The sequence below is a fragment of the Heterodontus francisci genome, chromosome 4 (genome assembly GCF_036365525.1).
Source record: "Heterodontus francisci isolate sHetFra1 chromosome 4, sHetFra1.hap1, whole genome shotgun sequence".
Taxonomy (NCBI): Eukaryota; Metazoa; Chordata; class Chondrichthyes; order Heterodontiformes; family Heterodontidae; genus Heterodontus; species Heterodontus francisci.
The window spans coordinates 133,266,134-133,287,019 of record NC_090374.1 but is presented as its reverse complement, the minus strand read 5'-3'; the positions used below and the strand labels follow the sequence as shown (position 1 = coordinate 133,287,019).

General features: G+C 43.9%; 1 protein-coding gene across 1 annotated transcript in view; it reads right to left on the bottom strand.

Moving 5' to 3' along the window:
• Nucleotides 1–20,886, bottom strand: part of LOC137369253 (fibrillin-2-like) — a 496,406-nt gene that overhangs the window by 12,423 nt on the left and 463,097 nt on the right. The window contains exons 61-62 of the mRNA XM_068030179.1: nt 19,992–20,120; nt 13,852–13,971 (exon numbers count right to left, since the gene is read on the bottom strand). Of these exons, the coding sequence (XP_067886280.1) occupies nt 13,852–13,971; nt 19,992–20,120 (249 nt within the window). The remainder of the gene's footprint in view (nt 1–13,851; nt 13,972–19,991; nt 20,121–20,886) is intronic.

Below are 20,886 nucleotides of genomic sequence, written 5' to 3'. Positions count from 1 at the left end.
TCTACTACCTAGAAAGGCAAAGTGGCAGCAGTGTCTACCATCTACAAAATGTACTGCAGCAACTCATCAAGGCTCCTTAGAGAGCACCTTCCAAACTCATGAACTCTACTACCTAGAAAGGCAAGGGCAGCAGATACATGGAACATTGCCACCTGCAAGTTCCCCTCCAAGCCACACACCATCCTGACCTGGAGCTATATCGCCATTCCTTCACTGTTGCTGGGTCAAAATCCTGGAACTCCCTTCCTAACAGCACTGTTGGTGTACCTACCTCACATGGACTACCATGGTTCAAGAAGACATCTCACTACCACCTTTTCATGGACAATAAATGCTGGCCTAGCCAGCGTCGCCCACATCCCCATAAATGAATAAAATAAATAAATAAATAACCAGGACATATCTATCCTAACCTTTGCCATGCCTAGTAATCTTAGTTTACTAGGTTTACTAAGTTTCCTTGCATCCATTCATGTGTACATTCTGGCTGACCCTCTGAAACCTAACCCATTACTTCTACCTCTGTCTGTCTTTCTCTTCTCTTAATCTCTCTTTGGCTCCCTCCCCTGCCCGCATGTTTTCCTGTTACCCAGCCATACCTTCTTTTATTTCTCCGTTGGGTACTTTGTCCTCCTAATCCCTACCCCAACCTTTCATTACTCCTTGACCTTGCTATTCTCCTTCCACCTTCCCTGGCCTAATGCTGTCTTGGAGAAGCCCATAACTTCTCTCTTGGCATTCTCTGAAGGGCCCATTGAGGCACTTGTTGAGCAGCAACCCCAACTTCTTCATCCTTCTCTCTTGCCAATCTCCCCAAACAGCACACCCACTGGGAACTATTCTTGCCAACATCTTTCAGGTCCCACTCATCCCTCATGGACACCATGGATTCTGCCAGTGGATCAGCAATCACCACCAGTCTCTGATCTCTCTCCAGAATGTTTGTTCACTTGTGAACAAGGTCCTTGCCATCCATGACCTTATTGTGGATGACTGCACTGACATCATGGCCTCGACAGAAACTTGGCTTACTTTTGATGACAACTTCCCCCCCCTTAATGAAGCCTCTCTGCCTGGCCAAAATGCCACAGTGGCAGTGTGACTCTTTTCAGCAAATCTCACCTTGGTCTGTCCCCCCAATTCCTCTTTCACCTTCTCCTCCTTTGAGCATTTCACCTTGTTCCACCTCTCTAGCTTCTCTTTTAAAATTCTTGTTCTCTATCACCTTTCCAAGACCCACACCAAGTTTCTCATCATGATATCCTCAATGCTTTCTTCCCTCAGCCTCTGCAAGAAGCAACTTCACATACTCAGTGATTTTAATCTCCATTTCAACCCACCTTACCCTCTCTCTTCCGAGTTCACTGTCCTCCTGTCCTATCTTAACCTCTTACTTATATAAACTCCCCTACTCATATTCATGACCACCTCCTCAACCTTGCCATCTCATTTGGTCTCTCTCTATTCTTCAATTGACACAATCACGGATAAGGCCATCGGATCACTTCTGTTTATTCCTCACCATGCACATCCCTCCGCATTATTGCCCATCTCTGCCTCTGTCTCAGCCCATGCTTTTGTTACGTACGCACTTAACAATCCCATAGATTCCTGGCTGGCCTCTCATCTTCCAGAAACAGAAGCTCATTCAAAACTCTGCTGCCTGCATCCAATGTCCACCATGCCCCATTTACTCTCACCCCTATGCTTACTCACCTACATTGACTCCCAGCTCCCAAATGTTACGATTTTAAAATTCTCATCTGTGTATCCAAATCCCTATCTCTGTCACCTCCTCCAGCTCTACTATCCTCCAAGAACTCTGCATTCCTCCTACTCTGGTCTTTTCTCCACCCCTACTTCTTTTAGCCCACCATTGGTGACTGTGCCTTTGGCTCTAACCTCTGGACATCCCTCCCTAAATTTCTCTGCCTCTCTCTCCTCCCTTAAAATCCTCCTTAAAACGTACCTCTTCAATCAAACTTTTGGTTACCAGTCTTAATGTTGCCTTCTTCAACTTGGTGTAAATTCTTGTCTGAATATGCTCCTGTGAAGCACCCTGGGATGGTTTGCTACATTAAAGGCTTTATATAAATACAAGCTGTTCTTGTTATTCTATATTGTCCTGCAGATTGTGAAATGCACCTCATGGGAAAGGCCGAGGAATTTTTTTTTATGGCTGGCTGATTTGCCTGGGGAAATTGCTAAGTGAGTTTACCCTGGCAAACAAAACATCTATACCTGCTTTAATAATAATTAATAAAAACAAAATGCTGGAAGTACTTCGCAAGTCTGGCAGCATCTGTCGAGAGAGAAACAGAGTTAACGTTTGAGGTCTTTGACCTATCATCAGAACTGGCAAAAGTTAGAAATGGAATAGGCTTTGAGCAAGTGAAAGGGGAAGATGTATAAAAGGGAAGGTGTGTGATGGGGCGGAGGGCAGGAGAGATTAATGACAGAGAAGTCACAGAACAAAAGGTGAAAGGAGTGCTAATAGCTGCAGTGAAAGACACAGCATGAGACCAGAGTGTTAATGGCAGAATAATGAACAGCTCTGTCCAAAAGCAAACACATGAAAAACAAGTTTCAGACAGGCACAAGGTTAAAAAATTACAAAAGAAATAAAATGTCAGTTATGCTCTGAAATTGTTGAACTTAATGTTGAGTCCAGAGGGTGGTAGAGTGCCTAATCAGAAGATGAGGTGCTGTTCCTCAAGCTTATGTTGAGCTTCATTGGAAGACTGTAGCAGGCCAAGGACAGAAATGTGGACATGAATTAAAATGCCAGGCGACCTGAAGCTCGGGGTCATGCTTGCAGTCTGAGCAGAGGTATTCTGCAAAGCGGTCACCCAATCTGCAATTGGTCTCCCCAATGTAGAGGATACCACATTGTGAGCAGTGAATACAGTATACAAAATTGAAAGATATACAAGTAAATCACTGCTTCACCAGGAAGGTGTAGTTGGGGCCTTGGATGCTGAGGGGAGAGGAGGTAAAAGGGTAAGTGTTACACTTTTTGAGATTGCATGGGAAGGTGCTGTGGGAAGGGGATGAGGTGTCAGGTGTGGTGGAAGAGTGGGCCAGGGTTTCGCAGAGGGAACAGTCCTTTCGGAATGCTGATGGGGAGGAGAGAGGAAGCTGGGTTTGGAGATGGAGACAAAGAAGTCGAGGAAGGGAAGGGAAGTGTCAGAGATGGACCATGTGAAGGTGAGAGGAGGTGTAAATTGGAAACAAAGTTGATGAAGTTTTCTAGTTTGGGGCGAGAGCAGGAAATGGCACCGACACAGTCATTAATGTACTGGAAAAAGAGTTGGGGAGGGGGCCTGAGTAGGACTGGAACAAGGAGTGTTCGACATACCCCATAAAAAGACAGGCATAACTAGGTCCCATGTGGGTACCCATAGCAACACCTTTAATTTGGAGGAAGTGAGTGGAGTTGAAAGAGAATTTGTTCAATGTGAGAACAAGTTCAGCCAGGCAGAGGAGGGTGGTGGTGGATGGGGACTGGTTAGGCCTCTGTTCAAAGAAGAAATAGAAAGCCCTCAGACCATCCTGGTGGGGGATGGAGGTATAGAGAGATTGGACATCCATAGTGAAGAGGAGGCGGTTAGGGCCAGGAAACTGGATAGTGTCAAAATGACGCAGGGTGTCAGAAGAGTCAAGGATGTAGGTGGGAAAAGACTGGACCGGGGAGAAAAAAAGAGTCAAGACAGGAAAAAATAAGTTCAGTGGGGCAAGAACAGGCTGAAACGATGGGTCTACCAGGACAGTCCTGTTTTTGGATGTTGGGAAGGAGGTAGAAGTGGGCTGTCTGTGTTTGCAGGACTATGAGGAGGGAAGCTCTCCAAAGGAGATGAGGTCAGTGACAGTCCTGGAGACAATAGCTTTGTGTTTGGTGGTAGGGTCACGGTCCGGTGGAAATAGGAGGAAGTGTCAGAGAGTTGGCAATTGGTTTCTGCTAGGTAGAGGTCAGTATGCCAGACAACAACAGAACCACCCTTGTCAGCAGGTTTGATCACAATGTTGGGGTTAGACCTGAGAGAATGGAGTGTAGCAAGTTCAGAGGCAGACAAGTTAGAGTGAGGGGAGCAGAGAAATTAAGTTAGCTGATGTCATGCTGACAGTTCTCAATGAAAAGATCAAGAATGGATAAGAGGCCAGAGGGAGGGGTCCAAGAGGAGGGAAAATACTGGAGGCGGGTGAATGGTCCACTGGTCGGGGGAGGACTCCTGGTCAAAGAAGTGAGTCCAGAGGGTGAAGGCGATGGAAGAAAAGCTCAACGCCATGTCGAGTACAAAATTCATTGAGGTGGGGACGTAAGGGGATAAAACTGAATCCTTTGCTGAAGTATTGATCATTCAGCATCCCCAGTCCTTCAGTATCCCTTCCGGTCGTCTGTCATTTTAATTCACCACCCTGATTTCATGCCACATTTCTGTCATTGGCCTGCTACAGTGTTTCAATGAAGCTCAATGTAAGCTTGAGGAACAGCACTTCATCTTCCCATTAGGCACTCTACAACCCTCTGGACTCAACATTGAGTTCAACAATTTCAGAGCATTACTATCATTTTACTTTTTCGTAATTTTTTATTCAATTGTTTTATTTTATTTTTTAACCATGTGCCTGCCTTAAACCTGTTTTTCATGTCCTTGTTTTTGGACAGAACTGTTCATTCTTTTTTCTTTTCTTTTGGGCCTCCTTATCTCGAGAGACAATGGATACACGCCTGGAGGTGGTCAGTGGTTTGTGAAGCAGCGCCTGGAGTGGCTATAAAGGCCAATTCTGGAGTGACAGGCTCTTCCACAGGTGCTGCAGAGAAATTTGTCGGGGCTGTTGCACAGTTGGCTCTCCCCTTGCGCCTCTGTCTTTTTTCCTGCCAACTACTAAGTCTCTTCGACTCGCCACAATTTAGCCCTGTCTTTATGGCTGCCCGCCAGCTCTGGCGAATGCTGGCAACTGACTCCCACGACTTGTGATCAATGTCACACGATTTCATGTCGCGTTTGCAGACGTCTTTATAGCGGAGACATGGACGGCCGGTGGGTCTGATACCAGTGGCGAGCTCGCTGTACAATGTGTCTTTGGGGATCCTGCCATCTTCCATGCGGCTCACATGGCCAAGCCATCTCAAACGCCGCTGACTCAGTAGTGTGTATAAGCTGGGGGTGTTGGCCGCTTCAAGGACTTCTGTGTTGGAGACATAGTCCTGCCACCTGCTGCCAAGTATTCTCCGAAGGCAGCGAAGATGGAATGAATTGAGACGTCGCTCTTGGCTGGCATACGTTGTCCAGGCCTCGCTGCCGTAGAACAAGGTACTGAGGACACAGGCCTGATACACTCGGACTTTTGTGTTCCGTGTCAGTGCGCCATTTTCCCACACTCTCTTGGCCAGTCTGGACATAGCAGTGGAAGCCTTACCCATGCGCTTTTTGATTTCTGCATCTAGAGACAGGTTACTGGTGATAGTTGAGCCTAGGTAGGTGAACTCTTGAACCACTTCCAGAGCGTGGTCGCCAATACTGATGGATGGAGCATTTCTGACGTCCTGCCCCATGATGTTCGTTTTCTTGAGGCTGATGGTTAGGCCAAATTCATTGCAGGCAGCCGCAAACCTGTCGATGAGACTCTGCAGGCACTCTTCAGTGTGAGATGTTAAAGCAGCATCGTTAGCAAAGAGGAGTTCCCTGATGAGGACTTTCCGTACTTTGGACTTCGCTCTTAGACGGGCAAGGTTGAACAACCTGCCCCCTGATCTTGTGTGGAGGAAAATTCCTTCTTCAGAGGATTTGAACGCATGTGAAAGCAGCAGGGAGAAGAAAATCCCAAAAAGTGTGGGTGCGAGAACACAGCCCTGTTTCACACCACTCAGGATAGGAAAGGGCTGTGTTTTTCTGCCATTAACACTCGCTTTAGACTCATGCTTTCTCTTTTACTACAACTATTAGCGTTCCCTTTGCCTTTTGTTCTGTGACATCTGTTATTAATCTCTCCTGCCCTCCGCCCTATCACACACCTTCCTTTTCGTTCTTCTTCTCACCCACCCACCACGCCCCCCCAAACTTTCACTTGCTCAAAGCTTATTACATTTCTAACTTTTGCCAGTTCTGATGAAAGGTCACAGACCTGAAACGTTAACTCTGTTTCTCTCTCCATAGATGTTGCCAGACCTCTTGTGTATTTTCAGCACTTTCTGTTATTATTTCAGATTTCCAGCATCTGAAGTTTTTTCTTTTATTACCTGTCACCACTTGATGCATTGATTTACTGCTGGTTGCTTGGAAGGAAACGGTGGCATAAAAGTTCATGCCAATTCAAATCCTCCTCTTGCTCTTCCAAACCGGTAAATATAACGGGCTGAAGCTTGCCGGAAAAATTGCATTTGTCAATGACTAACTCCATCACAAACACACAAATTGGCCAACTAATTGAGGGGATTAAGAGATATGCCATGAGTTGCAAATCTCCGGAACTTGCTGGTCAATTTACTTTGCTTTGGACAACAGCATTTTCCCCTTAGATTCCTAGTTATTTTTTAATAGCTTTTTGGATTTGCACATTAAGTGGCCATTAAACTCGCCCGAGAAAGTTTGGGCTGCATTATAACATTGTATCTTATTAACAACATGATAATTGTTAATGCAATACAATCAATAACTCTGGCCCAGAAAGGGAACAATTTAAACTGTTCATTTCATTCTTGCATGTAGTAAATTGTTGCTAGAAATTTCAAAATTGTCTAATTTTAAAGTTAAAACAATTTTCTTACTTTTCCCTTCTGTCCCTTTTCTCTCTCTTAATACAAAAATCTTTATTTCCCTTTCTTCATTTCTCTTTCTGTATCTGATTTGACTCTTATTCACCTCATCTGCCATCGTTCCTCTATTTCTTTCTCAGTCCACAAGTTTCATTACTTTTGCAACACTGTTATCAGCTTGCACTTGCAGCAATTTACTGTGTAAACATTTTTCAAGCTGAAGAGTGCAGGAAAGCGTCTATTAACGTACACTGCAAAATGCCCCTCTCCAGCAAGATCTGGCCCAATGATACATCCATGGTCAGAATTGTGATGATGCTAACATACATGAAGTTCACTAAACCACTGATTGGATATAGGGGCCATCTTTAAAGTGCCAAAATTAGGACAAAAATTTGGGAAAAATAGCAACTTATATTCATATACCTTTCATGTAGTAAAATGTCCCAAAGCACTTCACAGCAGTATTATCAAACAACATTTGACACTGAGCTACATAAGGAGATATTAGACATAAGGAGATATTAGGGCAGATGACCAAAAGCTTGGTCAAAGAGGAAGGCTTTAAGGAGTAACTTAAAGGAGGATAGTGAGGGAAAGAGGCCAAAGGGTTTAGGGAAGGAATTACAGAACTTAGCGCCTTGGCAGCTGAAGGCATGAACACTAATAATGGAGCAATTAAAATTGGGGATGCTCAAAAATCTAGACTTGGATAGCAGAACATAGTAAAAGCTAACAAATATGAATATTTAGAAACAAATTCACTTATCTAACAAGTACTTTCCCCTTCATGACAACAAACAAAATAAAGATAGACTTGTATTACTATAGTGTCTTTCACAAATACAAGGGGCTGTATTTTAAGAGTCCGTGCCGAAGAAAGCGGCGGACTTTAAAAAAAAAAAATGTGGCCAATGCACATGGGTGCCCAGTCACAGAACCGCCGCGATTTCAAAAGCGGCGGCTCATTTGCATGGCTGTGGCACCCGCCCCCCGTGATGATGTGAAGGGGGCGAGCTGTCGCTGGCAATGGCGTCAGGCGCTAATGCACAGGCACCATTTTTAAAGGTCTTACAGCCCTCAAAGAAGATTTAAAAATTAAAGGGCCAGGTCAGTTCAATGACCAAAAAAACCAAAATTAAGTTACCGTTATATTCAATTTCCCCCCCCCCCCCCCCCAATGGCATTTCAAAAAATTCCTGCCCTTCACCCCCCCCCCCCAGAATTTGTTTATTAAGAATTTGACCTTCCCTGCCCCCCCCCACAAAGTTCAGCACCTTTGTCCTTTACCCCTTCCCATCACCCACCACCACCCCCCCACAGCAACCGATCTGCAGCGATGTCACCCAACTCTCCCCCCTACTGCGCAGAGAAACAATCCTCCTCTCCCCTCCCCACAGGTGTCACACCATATTTCCCCAAACGGGAATTTGAAGATGCGGCATTGTCGGCCGCCCGAATGAAGATTGGTGCAGCAATTAAGGAGGTGGGATTGAAATGGGGGTCCCATCGCCGAGTGGTGGGGCGGCTGCCATGAGGCCTCGCCGCCGTTGAGATCGGCACGGGGTCTGTTGCCATCAGGGCCGGTGGCGGGCCTCCACTGCACCGATCTTCATTGCCATCCTGCCAATATTCCCAATGGTAGAGGGGCTGTAAAATCCAGCCCAAGATGTCACAGAGCACTTTACAGCCAATTAAGTACTTTTGAAGTATAATCCTGTTGTAATTTAGGAAATGTGGCAGCCAATTTGAACAATGCAAGCTCCTACAAACAGCAATGTGATAATAGAGGCATAGAGTTATACAGCACAGAAACAGGCCCTTCGGTCCATCCTGTCCGTGCCAGCCATCAAGCACCTAACTATTCTAATTCCATTTGCCAGCACTTGGCCTGTAGCCTTGTATGCTATGGGGTTTCAAGTGCTCATCTAAATACTTCTTAAATGTTGTGAGGGCTCCTGCCTCTACCACCTCTTCAGGCAGTGCATTCCAGATTCCAACCACCCTCTGGGTGAAAATTGTTTCCTCAAATCCCATCTAAACCTCTTGCCCCTGACCTTAAATATATGCCCCCTGGTTATTGACCCCTCCGCTAAGGGAAAAAGTTTCTTCCTATCTAACCTATCAATGCCCCTCATAATTATGTATACCTCAATCATGTCCCCCCTCAGCCTTCATTGCTCTAAGGAAAACAACCCTAGCCTTTTCAGTCTCTCTTCATAGTTGAAATGCTCCAGCCCAGGCAACATCCTGGTGAATCTCCTCTGAACCCTCTCCAGTGCAATCACATCCTTCCTATAGTGTGGTGCCCAGAACTGTACACAGTACTGCAGCTGTGGCCTAACTAGCATTTTATACAGATCCATCATAACCTCCCTGCTCTTATATTCTATACCTTGGCTGATAAAGGCAAGTATTCCATATGCCTTCCTAACCACCTTATCTACCTCTGCTGCTGCCTTCAGTGATCTATGGACAAGTACACCAAGATCCCTCTGACCTTCTGTACTTCCTCGGGTCCTACCATCCATTGTATATTCCCTTGCCTTGTTAGTCCTCCCAAAATGCATCACCTCACACTTCTCAGGATTAAATTCCATTTGCCACTGCTCCGTCCATCTATATCATCCTGTAATCTAAGGCTTTCCTCCTCACTATTTACGACACCACCAATTTTCCTGTCATCTGCGAACTTACTTCTCATACCTCCTATATTCATGTCTAAATCATTAATGTATACTACAAATAGCAAGGGCCCCAGCACCGATCCCTGCAGTACACCACTGGGCACAGGCTTCCACTCGCAAAAACAACCCTCTACCTCCTGCCACTAAGCCAATTTTGGATCCAATTTGCCAAATTGCCCTGGATCCCATGGGCTCTTACCTTCTCAACCAATCTCCCATGCGAGACCTTATCAAAAGCCTTACTGAAGTCCATGTATACTACATCTACTTCTTTACCCTCATCTATACATCTAGTCACCTCCTCGAAAAATTCAATCAAGTTAGTTCGACACAATCTCCCCCTGACAATGCCATGCTGACTATCCCTGATTCATCCCTGCCTCTCCAAGTGGAGATTAATTCTGTCCCTCAGAATTTTTCCAATAGTTTCCCAACCACTGACTTACCGGCCTGTAATTACCTGGTTTATCCCTGCCACCCTTCTTGAATAATGGTACCACATCCGCTGTCCTCCAGTCCTCTGGTACCTCTCCAGTGGCCAGAGAGGATTTGAAAATTTGTGTCAGAGCCCAATAATGATAATGATCAGATCATCTGTTTTTGTGATGTTGATTGAAAGATGAATATTAACCAGGACACCAGAAATAACGCCCCTGCTCTTCTTTAAAATAGTGCCATGGGATCTTTTATGCCTACCCAAAAGAGTCGACTAGGCCTCGGTTTAACATCTCATCTGAAAGATAGCATCTCTAACAGTGCAGCAATCCTTCAGGATTGCACTGGAACATCAGCCTTGATTTTTGTGCTCAACTGTCTAGAGTATGACTTGAAGCCACAACTTTCCGACTTAGATGCAAGAGTGCTACTCACTGAGCCACAACGCTACCACCTGTCAAATGGCTGAAGGGACCTTCCAAGCATCACCTGTTTTATCTGGTCACTGAAAGACATCAATAGATTTACAACACTAATCATGGGGTACCTAATTTCTTTTCATGTGGGCTTTAATGAGGAGAAAACATGTGCATTTGTCCTCTGTGCTACTGTTGCTCTCTGGTCATCTGATAGCATTGTCAAGAAAACATGCTATACAAAATGAGGATTTTTAATTAATCAGTTGGAAACCCACATTAAACTTTTAAAAAGGAGCTGGGATCCAACAGTTAACTTTTAAAAAAGCTGGCATCGAATAGGAGACACATGTCTAACGAGTTTACATCCAGGACAATGCCTCATGAATTCTAATGACAAAACATTCAAAGCTATCTTGGAACATTAACAGTGGAGTCATACCTCCAGGGGGTGAGCATTGAAACAATGAAACTCGAGAGTGATTGAAAAATACCTAGAATCAAATCTAATTAAACTGCAAATGAGGATACTGGACAATCATGTGACCACCTCCCCATCTGTGGAAAACTAGAAGTCTTTTGCAAAAGGACAAGCTTCGAGTGCTAACAAGACAAGATTTGAGTGGAGGTTGTGTCTGTGTGTGTGTGTGTCTCTCTCTCTCTCCAGATAACATCCCAAGTTTGAAACCTGTCTATGTCTGTGGAACACCCAAGTCTACCATTACTACAAACAGACACCCTGGGGTGGAAAGCCATCTGCAACTCTGTCTCTAAGAAAAATCCTGAACTAGGTGGGCCAGCCACAAAGTGCACTCCTACCAGCCAGAGACTTCAAGATCCACAACTTCATCTGGAAGACAACGGAATTACCCGATCCCAAAGACTGTACATTATTTTTACTTACTCTGGACTCCAAACCAGATTATTTCTCATCACTCTGTTCTCTATTTGTGTGTGTGATTCTTGTGTGCATGTGTGAGTGAAAGTGTAGCATAGTTTTATTATTTTTAGATCGGGTTTAGATTTTTAAGTACAACAAACTCACCTCTTTCTTGTTTAAACTCAAGAAATCCTGTCCAATTGGTTCTTTTATGATCACAACAAAAGAAAAAAGTTAAACACTGAAACGGTAAGCATATCCACTGTTTTAAAAGGAATAGACCCTGTTGCAGTCAAACAAGAACAACAAGAGGGGAGCCCTGTGACCCTTCCTCACCTGATTGTAACAGCATAATGAATACAAGGACACTGATTGTCACTAGTCCTTGATGTGGCCCTTTTCTTTATAGTTGAGAGACTTATAAAATCAATTAGAAGCCATTGTTATGAAAAGAATGTAACCCATTTTGAACTCTCTTACTGCCTGTATTTTTATCTTTCAATAATTGCAGGTCATTTTACTTTGGATTATACTCATTTGCAAATAAAGATATTACCATACAACCTCTATACTGTATGGTTACATATGGCACTGAAGGAGAATTTGGTAGCATGGCATGAAACTACATTAATTCAAATAAACACGGCGCAGAGAAAATTTATGTCTCCATATTACAGGGGAGTAGATCCATATATGGGAATAATAGTTAGACTGTGTCCTATTGAATGATGTTCTATACAGGGGTATGTTACTAAACTAGTAATTCAAAGGTCTGGACTAATGATCTGGAAACATGAGTTCAAATCCCACCAAAACAACTGGGAATTTAAATTCAGTTAATTAAATAAATCTGGAATTAAAAAAAGCTAGTACCAGTAATGGTGACCATGAAACTACAGGATTGTTGTAAAAGCACATCTGGTTTATTAATGACCTTTAGGGAAAGAAATCTGTTATTTTACCTGGTCTGGTCTATGTATGACTCCAAACTCACAGCAATGTGGTTGACTCTTAACTGCCCTTTGAAATGGCCCACTAAGCCACTCAGTTGTACTCAATAAGGTGGCTTAATGGCAATTAGGGATGGGCAACGAATGATGGCCTTGCCAGCGATGCCCACATCCCATGAATGAATTTTTAAAAATCTGTGAAGAAATGCTGCTGGCATAGTTGACTAGCCAAACTATATTATCACACACAACATAATAATGCATTACAGCTGAACAGCATTTCCTTGATGCAGGAATACTCCATATTTAGGTAATTTGGGTCATTATACTTACGAAAGTGCAAACAACCATTTGAACTAATTGTGATTTAATATGCTGAAATTATAGCAGGCTGCTTAGAATCTGGTACTCATCTAGCAAATTAAAAAAACTACTTACCAGTTAGGTTTCAATCACTCAAAATGATAGAAAATAATGGTGTACAGCAAAATGATCAGCACACAAACTTTTCCTGGCCTGTTAGCAGGTCTGTTATTACTTATGATTCTAATTCAAGTGGGCTTCTCTCCAAGAAAATAGATTGTTTCCAATTGCAGCATAATCCATACTGGTTTCTGTAAGGCCCCTGTTAGCCGTCAACTCCTACCTGCCAACATCCCCCAACCACCCCCCTCCAATTCCCAGTTATGCAGTGAAGTCTATAAAGTCAGACAAACACATCCACCCAGTGCAAAATACCAAACATTTTCCCATGGTAGATTCTACACTTAAAAATTGGATGTCTTGTACCTTCAGTACATATTAAAATTTGCACAAAGATAGGCAGACTTCGTTCCATGGAGCTACAAAAAACCTTGTATCCCAAGATTTGGATGAATCAAGAGAAATGAAGAAGAAAAAAAATGAAGGGTTACTAACTATGTAATGTTATTTTTTTTTAAATGCAACATTATACGGTTTTGGGCAAAAATGGAGGGGGGAATGTGAAGAAGAACTTTTTTATGCAGCAAATGGTAATGACCTGGAATTCGCCGCCTACAAAGCTGGTGGAAGTGGAGACGATGAATGATTTCCAAAGGAAATTGGATGGACAATTGAGGGTAATACACTTGCAGGGCTATGGGAATACAGGGGGGAATGGGACTGACAGGATTGCTCCATATGAGCCGGCATGGACCCGACGGGCCACATGGCCTCCTTCTGTGCAGTAATGACTCTATGAATATTTTTTCTCATTGATGTAACGAAAATTTAGAAACCCGATGTAACGAATACTTAGAAACCCAAGGTAATGTATTGTTCCCATTTACTTTCCATCTAACAGAATAAAAGCTATAGTGACCTGATGGATAAGGACTAACTGAGAAATCTCCAATTACAAATGTTAATATAGTTCAATAAGACAAAAATAGTCAATCCACCCTATTCATTTCTCAAAACTGTGGAAAGGAGTACTTATTGATGACCCTTCTCAGGCTAAATTTAAAGTCATGAAAATCATAATTTTCCATCACATTGTAAAACCAGGAAGCCTTCTTTTGTACAATTCTTTAATGAATGACGTTGTCCAGTTTAATTTAGTAGAAAAATACTACTTTTTTTTACATGTTTAAAAGGTTTTGTGTGCTAATTTAAATTGTGAATAGTTAAATAATAAAAGTACAGACTTGTTCGATTCAAAGAACAGCAGTATTAATTTTAACACTGGCCTCCCTAAGTTACTCACCAACACACTGGTTCCACTGATAGTGCTGCATGTAGCCATGTGGACAGCTGCACCTGTAACCTCCCAGCATGTTTTGACAACCGTGCTGGCACCTGTGGCTTCCTTCACATTCATTCACATCTGCAAAAAGACAGGGAAATTGAGAACTGAGTGAAGTGCTCCATAGTTCCTATTTTATTCGCTCCTTTCCTGTAGGTGCTGACGCATTCTGGGGTATGATTTCAAAAGTGCTGGCAGGCCTCCAGTATCTTTCCCAAGTGACCATTATTCATGTTTGAGTCTAGACACTGAGTGCTGGCTGGTGTATTGCATTAAAGCCAAGTCTGATCTCGTCCTCACCAAACATGCATACTTCTCAGCATGGGTCACTGGATAGTAAGGAAGAGCGGGTACTTTGCTGAACATTTTCCCACTGCATAGCCAAATGGTACTGTGGCCAATTGTCAATTGCAATTAGCTAACTCAGTATAGTTTAAAGATCAAGCCTAGGATCTTTTGGTCTGTATAAATTATCATCATACCAGGTAGTGCATTTATCCACAAAGCCACCAGGACAGCACGACTCACATGTTTTAATCGCTGAAGGGGAAAAGGCTGCCTGTGTGATGTTAAAAAATATCTGAACACATTAGTCTTTCTTCTTCCCAACCTCCAATAATGGGGCATCTTTGTTGCCAAAATAATGATGAAACTAATGGCCTTCATCGTTATTTATGAACAAATGCTATAACAACTTCAGGCAGGTGCAGATGAGTGGTTAAAAGTTTCTGTTTGAAATGCTCCACTCCGCCATTAGCTTCGTAAAAACGGCATCTTGCTGCTTGGCTCACAATTGAAATACACTGACGGGCATGAAGTTTCTGTTTTGGCTGATAGATACAAATTAAACTCACTACAGAAAGTTAAATACTGCCCATTTCAGTCTAAGCATCCTCTTAACAATGTGATATGTACTAATTACTGACAGTTAATTTTCAGTGCCACAGAGGTTTACGATTACAATTGTGTATTGCTGAAAATAGTAACATGTTGTTGAAGCTTTTCACCTGCACTCATTGGGGCAATCCGCAAGAATACCAATGTAAGGGAAAACAACAACTTTATATACTGTATGAGAAGAGAGTGCTGATTGGTTGCCAATTGAACTCTGATTGGTAGAGGCGGTGCCATGGAGAATGCACCAGTTTATGGTGACTGACAGTTAACTGCCAAGCTTTGTTTGAAATTTAAACCAGGCAGCTTGACTCTGATTGGTCAAGGCATTGCCCTGAGGAATGAACCATGAATCTTTACTCTATCTTTTCTCCGTTGGTCCAGTCTCTTCCCACCCATATCTGTGACTTTTCTGATGTCCTACGTCATTTTGACAATTTCCAGTTTCCTGGCTCCAACCGCCTCCTCTTCACTATGGACGTCCAATCTCTCTACACCTCCATCCTCCACCAGGACGGTTTGAGGGCTCTCCACTTCTTCCTTGAACAAAGACCCAACCAGTCCCCATCCATCACCACATTCCTCCGCCTGGCTGAACTTGTTCTCACACTGAACAACTTCTCCTTCAACTCCACTCACTTCCTTCAAGTAAATGGTGTTGCTGTGGGTACCCGCATTATGCCTGTCTTTTTGTGGGATATGTCGAACATTCCTTGTTCCAGCCCTACTCAGGCCCCCTCCCCCAACTCTTTTTCCGGTATATTGATGACTGTATCGGTGCCGTTTCCTGCTCCCGCCCAGAACTGGAAAACTTTATCAACTTTGCTTCTAATTTCCACCCTTCTCTCACCTTCTCATGGTCTATCTCCGACACTTCCCTTCCTTTCCTCGACTTCTCTGTCTCCATCTCTGGGGATAGGCTGTCTACTAATATCCATTATAAGCCCACCGACTCCCACAGCGACCTCGACTACACTTCTTCACACCCTGCCTCCAGTAAGGACTCCAATCCATTCTCCCAGTTTCTCCGTCTCCGACACATCTGCTCTGATGATGCTACCTTCCAGGACAGCGCTTCTGATATGTCTTCCTTTTTCCTCAACCGAGGATTCCCCCCCACTGTGGTTGACAGGGCCCTCAACCGTGTCCAACCCATTTTCCGCACCTCTACCCTCACCCCTTCCCCTCCCTCCCAGAACCGCGACAGGGCTCCCCTTGTCCTCACTTTCCACCCCATCAGCCTCCACATCCAAACGATCATCCTCCGCCATTTCCGCCACGTCTAGCGTGATGCCACTACCAAACGCATCTTCCCCTCCCTTCCCCTGTCAGCATTCTGAAGGGATCGTTCCCTCCGTGACACCCTGGTCCACTCCTCCATTACCCCCACCACCTTGTCCCCTTCCCACGGCATCTTCCCCTGCAATCACAGGAGGTGTAACACCTGCCCATTTACCTCCTCTCTCCTCACTATCCCAGACCCCAAACACTCCTTTCAGGTGACGCAGTGATTTACTTGTACTTCTTTCAATGTAGTATACTGTATTCGCTGCTCACAATGTGGTCTCCTCTACATTGGGGAGACCAAATGCAGACTGACTGACCGCTTTGCGGAACACATCCACTCAGTCCGAAAGCATGACCCCGAGCTTCCGGTTGCTTCCCATTTCAACACTTTCCCCTGCTCTCAGGCTCACATCTCTGTCCTGGGATTGCTGCAGTGTTCCAATGAACATCAATGCAAGCTCAAGGAACAGCATCTCATTTACCGATTAGGCCTGCCGGACTGAACATTGAGTTCAATAATTTCAGAACATGATGGGCCCCCCATTTTACTTTTTTTTTTATTTTTGATTTTTTTTTGTTTATTTTATTTCATCTTATTTTGTTCAGTTTGCTTACACACTGATTTTTTTTTTCATTTTTGTACTTGCGGCTGTTCAGTTTTCAGTCCGTTAACGCCCTATCTGTACTAATGCTTTGTCTTTCAACACACCATTAACATGTTGTTTGCCTTTTCTCCATGACCTTCTGGTCCGTTATTCTCTGTGACCTTGTCCTATCTACACCTTCTCCTTTGTTATCTCTTGCCCCACCCCCGCTTTACTTGCTTAAAACCTTTTACATTTCTAATATTTGCCAGTTCTGAAGAAGGGTCACTGACCTGAAACGTTAACTCTGCTTCTCTCCCCACAGATGCTTCCAGACCTGCTGAGTATTTCCAGCATTTCTTGTTTTTATTTCAGATTTCCAGCATCCGCAGTATTTTGCTTTTATCCTTTGTTAGCTAATATTTTTCATCACATCTGGTCCTAACATTCAGGCTTGGCTGTGATACACCTACTCCTAGACATAGTCAATTAAGTTGTCAACACTCGCTGCTCAGACTCACACATAAAGAATGTTCACTTGGGCAAGATATCAGAGGGCTAGTAGCTCCTATGGAATTGTATCCAGATGGATAAAAATTGTCTGAACTTGAGGGAGTGACATTGACAAGACCTTTCTAAGAATGGATTTGTATTTCCATGTCCCTTCCAGTATGTGTCAGGGAGACACTGAAATCAGTGCCAAATGATTCTAATTTCAATTTAACTATGTTAAGATGTATTCTTTATTAATTATGAGAATGGTTGTCCCAGGAAACATGGAAGATTTAGAATCACCTGGAGCCAAGGAAAACAATTTCCACTACAATTTGTGTTTGAGCTGACTTATGCTTTGGATATTCTATTTCAGCATAATTATCAAATGGATTTCAGCAATGCATCATTTTCCAGAACTTTCTGAGCTGAGTGTGGGTGAGGTACTGGCTGTAAAGTAACCAGTAGCCACTAAAAAAGTGACATTCACTCCTTGAGGCTGTAAATCAAATCAAGACTGTTGAAGACCTTTCTCTAAAGTACTGTTAGTCCTTGTTTTAACTCAGGACAAAATGTAAAATGAAATAAAAAGTTAAACTGCCTTTCGGGATTACAATGTAACTAGACCTGAGGTAGGTAGGCCAAAGACCACTGCAAACTGGCACTAAAAGTTTACATCAACGGTTTTACATCAGAATGGTAGGAAATCTTAAGGATTTCCAGAAATTGCTTTTGTGAAACACAGCCTGTAAATGGAAAACTAGTGTAATATAAAGTTAACATTCAGAAATTATTCAACAATGTAGACAAGGGTGCCAATGTACACTGAAAATCAGCAACATTATAGGTAGGAAATGGACAATGTTTTTTTGATGTAACAGATATGATTTTGCAGAATTTCTTTTTGGAAAAAGTTATAGTAGAAAAACTTAAGTTGGTGCTTGTGAGGCTATTGCTTTAAAAAATATTGAGCCAAAAGATCATGGCAGATCCAGTGTATTGTACCTCAGGAGGGAGTTTGATGGAAAGGTTGCAAATTAGGTCAGGACCCAGTTAAACTGGATCCCAGTCTTACCTTGGTGTTTCCTGTAGGGTGCATTGGAGGCAGAGCTTCCACCTGTCCCAAACAAGACCAGCAAGACATGAAGGGCACAATTGTGACTCCCCGCCTGGAATTTTTTGCCCTCCCCCACCACCCCCACCAACCCTGCCCCTGGAGTTGGCTGGAGGCGGTGGGGGAGGGAGGGAGGGGGCGTAGAATCGAATGGGAAGCGGAGGGTGCTGTTCCTGTCGCCTAACCACCCCCTCTGCCATTATACCAGCAGCAGTGGAGGTTGAAAACGACCTGCCCGCCCTAGGTCAATTGAGGCCCTTAGGCGGCCTATTACTTGCCAGTTAAAGGCCTATTCTCGCCGCCGCTGGTGTTTTACTAGCGGAGGCTGGGAACTTCAGCACTTGAGGTGGCCTCCTGACAAGCCCAGAGGTGGAGGGGCCCTCCTGATCAGGCACCCTGTGCCCTACAGAGGGCCCCCCAGCAGCACAAGCCACCCCCGATGCAGCACCTCCTCCCGCCCTCCTAAATGACTCCGACCCTCCTCACCGGGACCAGCTGATTGTCCCCAGCGTGGCCTGAAACCTCACTCACCTTTATGGAGGCTGCCGTCCATCATTCCTCTTCTGGCTGCATGCAGTCCCAGCAGTGGCCACCACTTCCAGTGGCTCTGCTGGGACTGAAGAGCTGCTGGCCCTCTGATTGGTTGGCAGTTCTTGGTGGTGGGATTTCCTGTCTGAGGGACGGAAGTGCCGCCGAAAGCCAATTAAGGGCCTGGGCCACCCAAACCGTTGCGTGGCTTCCAGGCCTGGCTAAGGCGGCTTCGTCCCTGACTTTTAAGCCTGTGGCGGGGCCTCCGCCGCCACATAAAATACCAGCCCCAATGTTGGGACGTATGTTGCTCAGAGGTATTGGTGGAGTTACGGCTGGTTAGACCACGTGTGCCAACAACTGAGTAAAAATGAACCCCATGTGAGTGCAGCAGGCCATTAATTCGACCAGATCCTTATCTATTGTTGGAATTCTTGTACAAGTCTTCGCCCATCACAAAAAGGGCTAGTGACATGGGAGGGGGTGTGCTAGGGGGAAGAGAGCGCCAGGCCATGGGTTCCTGCATTCCCAGCTTGATGAAGAATCATCAATCTGCTATGCCATGAGCCCAGGTGTGCCAGGCACTGAATAATGGATGTTAGGCCCACCTTGGGGGTCCAGCTCTGGATTCCAGATGATCTGGCCTGAGAAGGCAGTTTTGCTTTCTTTCCTGGGGTGGAGGATGGGACCTCCCCCAAGTTACCAGTTGATTCTACCAAGATTCTCAGGCTTCTTTGGCAGTCAGGCATCCAAAATGTGTCCCCTGTGTGTGTGCATACCTGCCCAAGCTATTTAAATTAAGTTATGCCAAGATGTTGGCCCCACTCCTTGTTTTCCATTTGTTTTGAAATAATTCCAATTTGCATTCCTTAATCCAGGTGCTCCTGCTCTACACATCTTTGGATTTGTTGGAGTGACAGATTTGATAGTGGTCCTATATAACTATCAATGTACTCTGCACTTGCCTGGCCAAGCAGCAGGTGGGCATGAAAGTGCAGCTGCACTGCTGCCAATAAAATGCAAAATAGGAATTATTGGTTCACATCCCATCACATGTAGGAACATATTGTGGGGATTTTCTCAGTCAGACCTGATTATACTTAATTTGGTTGCAGAGCCAGGGTACAATGTTGTTGTTTCCTTCCCTGTGATCAGATACTGAACATAAGAATGTTGAAAAAGTCAGGCTTGAAATTCCATACCCTCACAGTTTAAGCCAGTGTTATCAAGGGAAAATCCTCGCTGACATTCACAGCTGAAACTTCCGGGTGAGTTCTGACAAAGCCCCTTAGATCCACACAGCGAAAGTTGTGACGCACACTCATTGTTATCTAAGAAAAGAAAAGTAGATGTAACAGTTATCTGGTGGTTGGAGGAAAACCCAATGATGGAGGTTAAGAATAGCACACAAATACATATTTGTACAGCTGGAAATCTCACCCTTCATTCACTTTAAAAACGGTGCCAGCGTTATGCTGAAAAAGTGACTTGCTTAAAGAGCCCACATGTACAACACATATCAGAACATTTAATTGTTTTGAAGCTAGATGGATATAGTTTTCCTGAATTACAACTAATGGAACTGACAAATCTTCAGTTGCCCTAGCCCAGTAGGCACTAATAAATCCTAAGTACAGTGTAGCACTTTCTCCTGGGAACCAGACTTAATGCAATTAAGTAATCACCACTTAAATTAATGGGGGCTAGTCTTATCACAAATCCTTTAAGTTTCTTGTTTTTGAAATTCCACAAGGTTGAAATAGAAAGGCAACAGACAAAAATAGAAAGCTTAAATAATGTGTGTGTTTTTTTTGCAATTTCCCTGTACATTATCCAATCATTCTGCTTCATTAGAGAAATCAGTGACATTCTGACCCGAACTACTCAATGGGGCCTATGTTCCTATATACACTAACTTAATGAAAAATAGACATTGAAAATGCATTTTCTTAGAATTGTAGGACAAAGTTTCCCACACTGTTGGCACTGTTAAATTCAACAAGGCAAATTCAGCACTGACCCATCTCTGGTTTCACCTGACTATTCTGCGTGGTAACTGGGAGGACAGAATAGAACAGAAGACCAGTACTGAGAGTA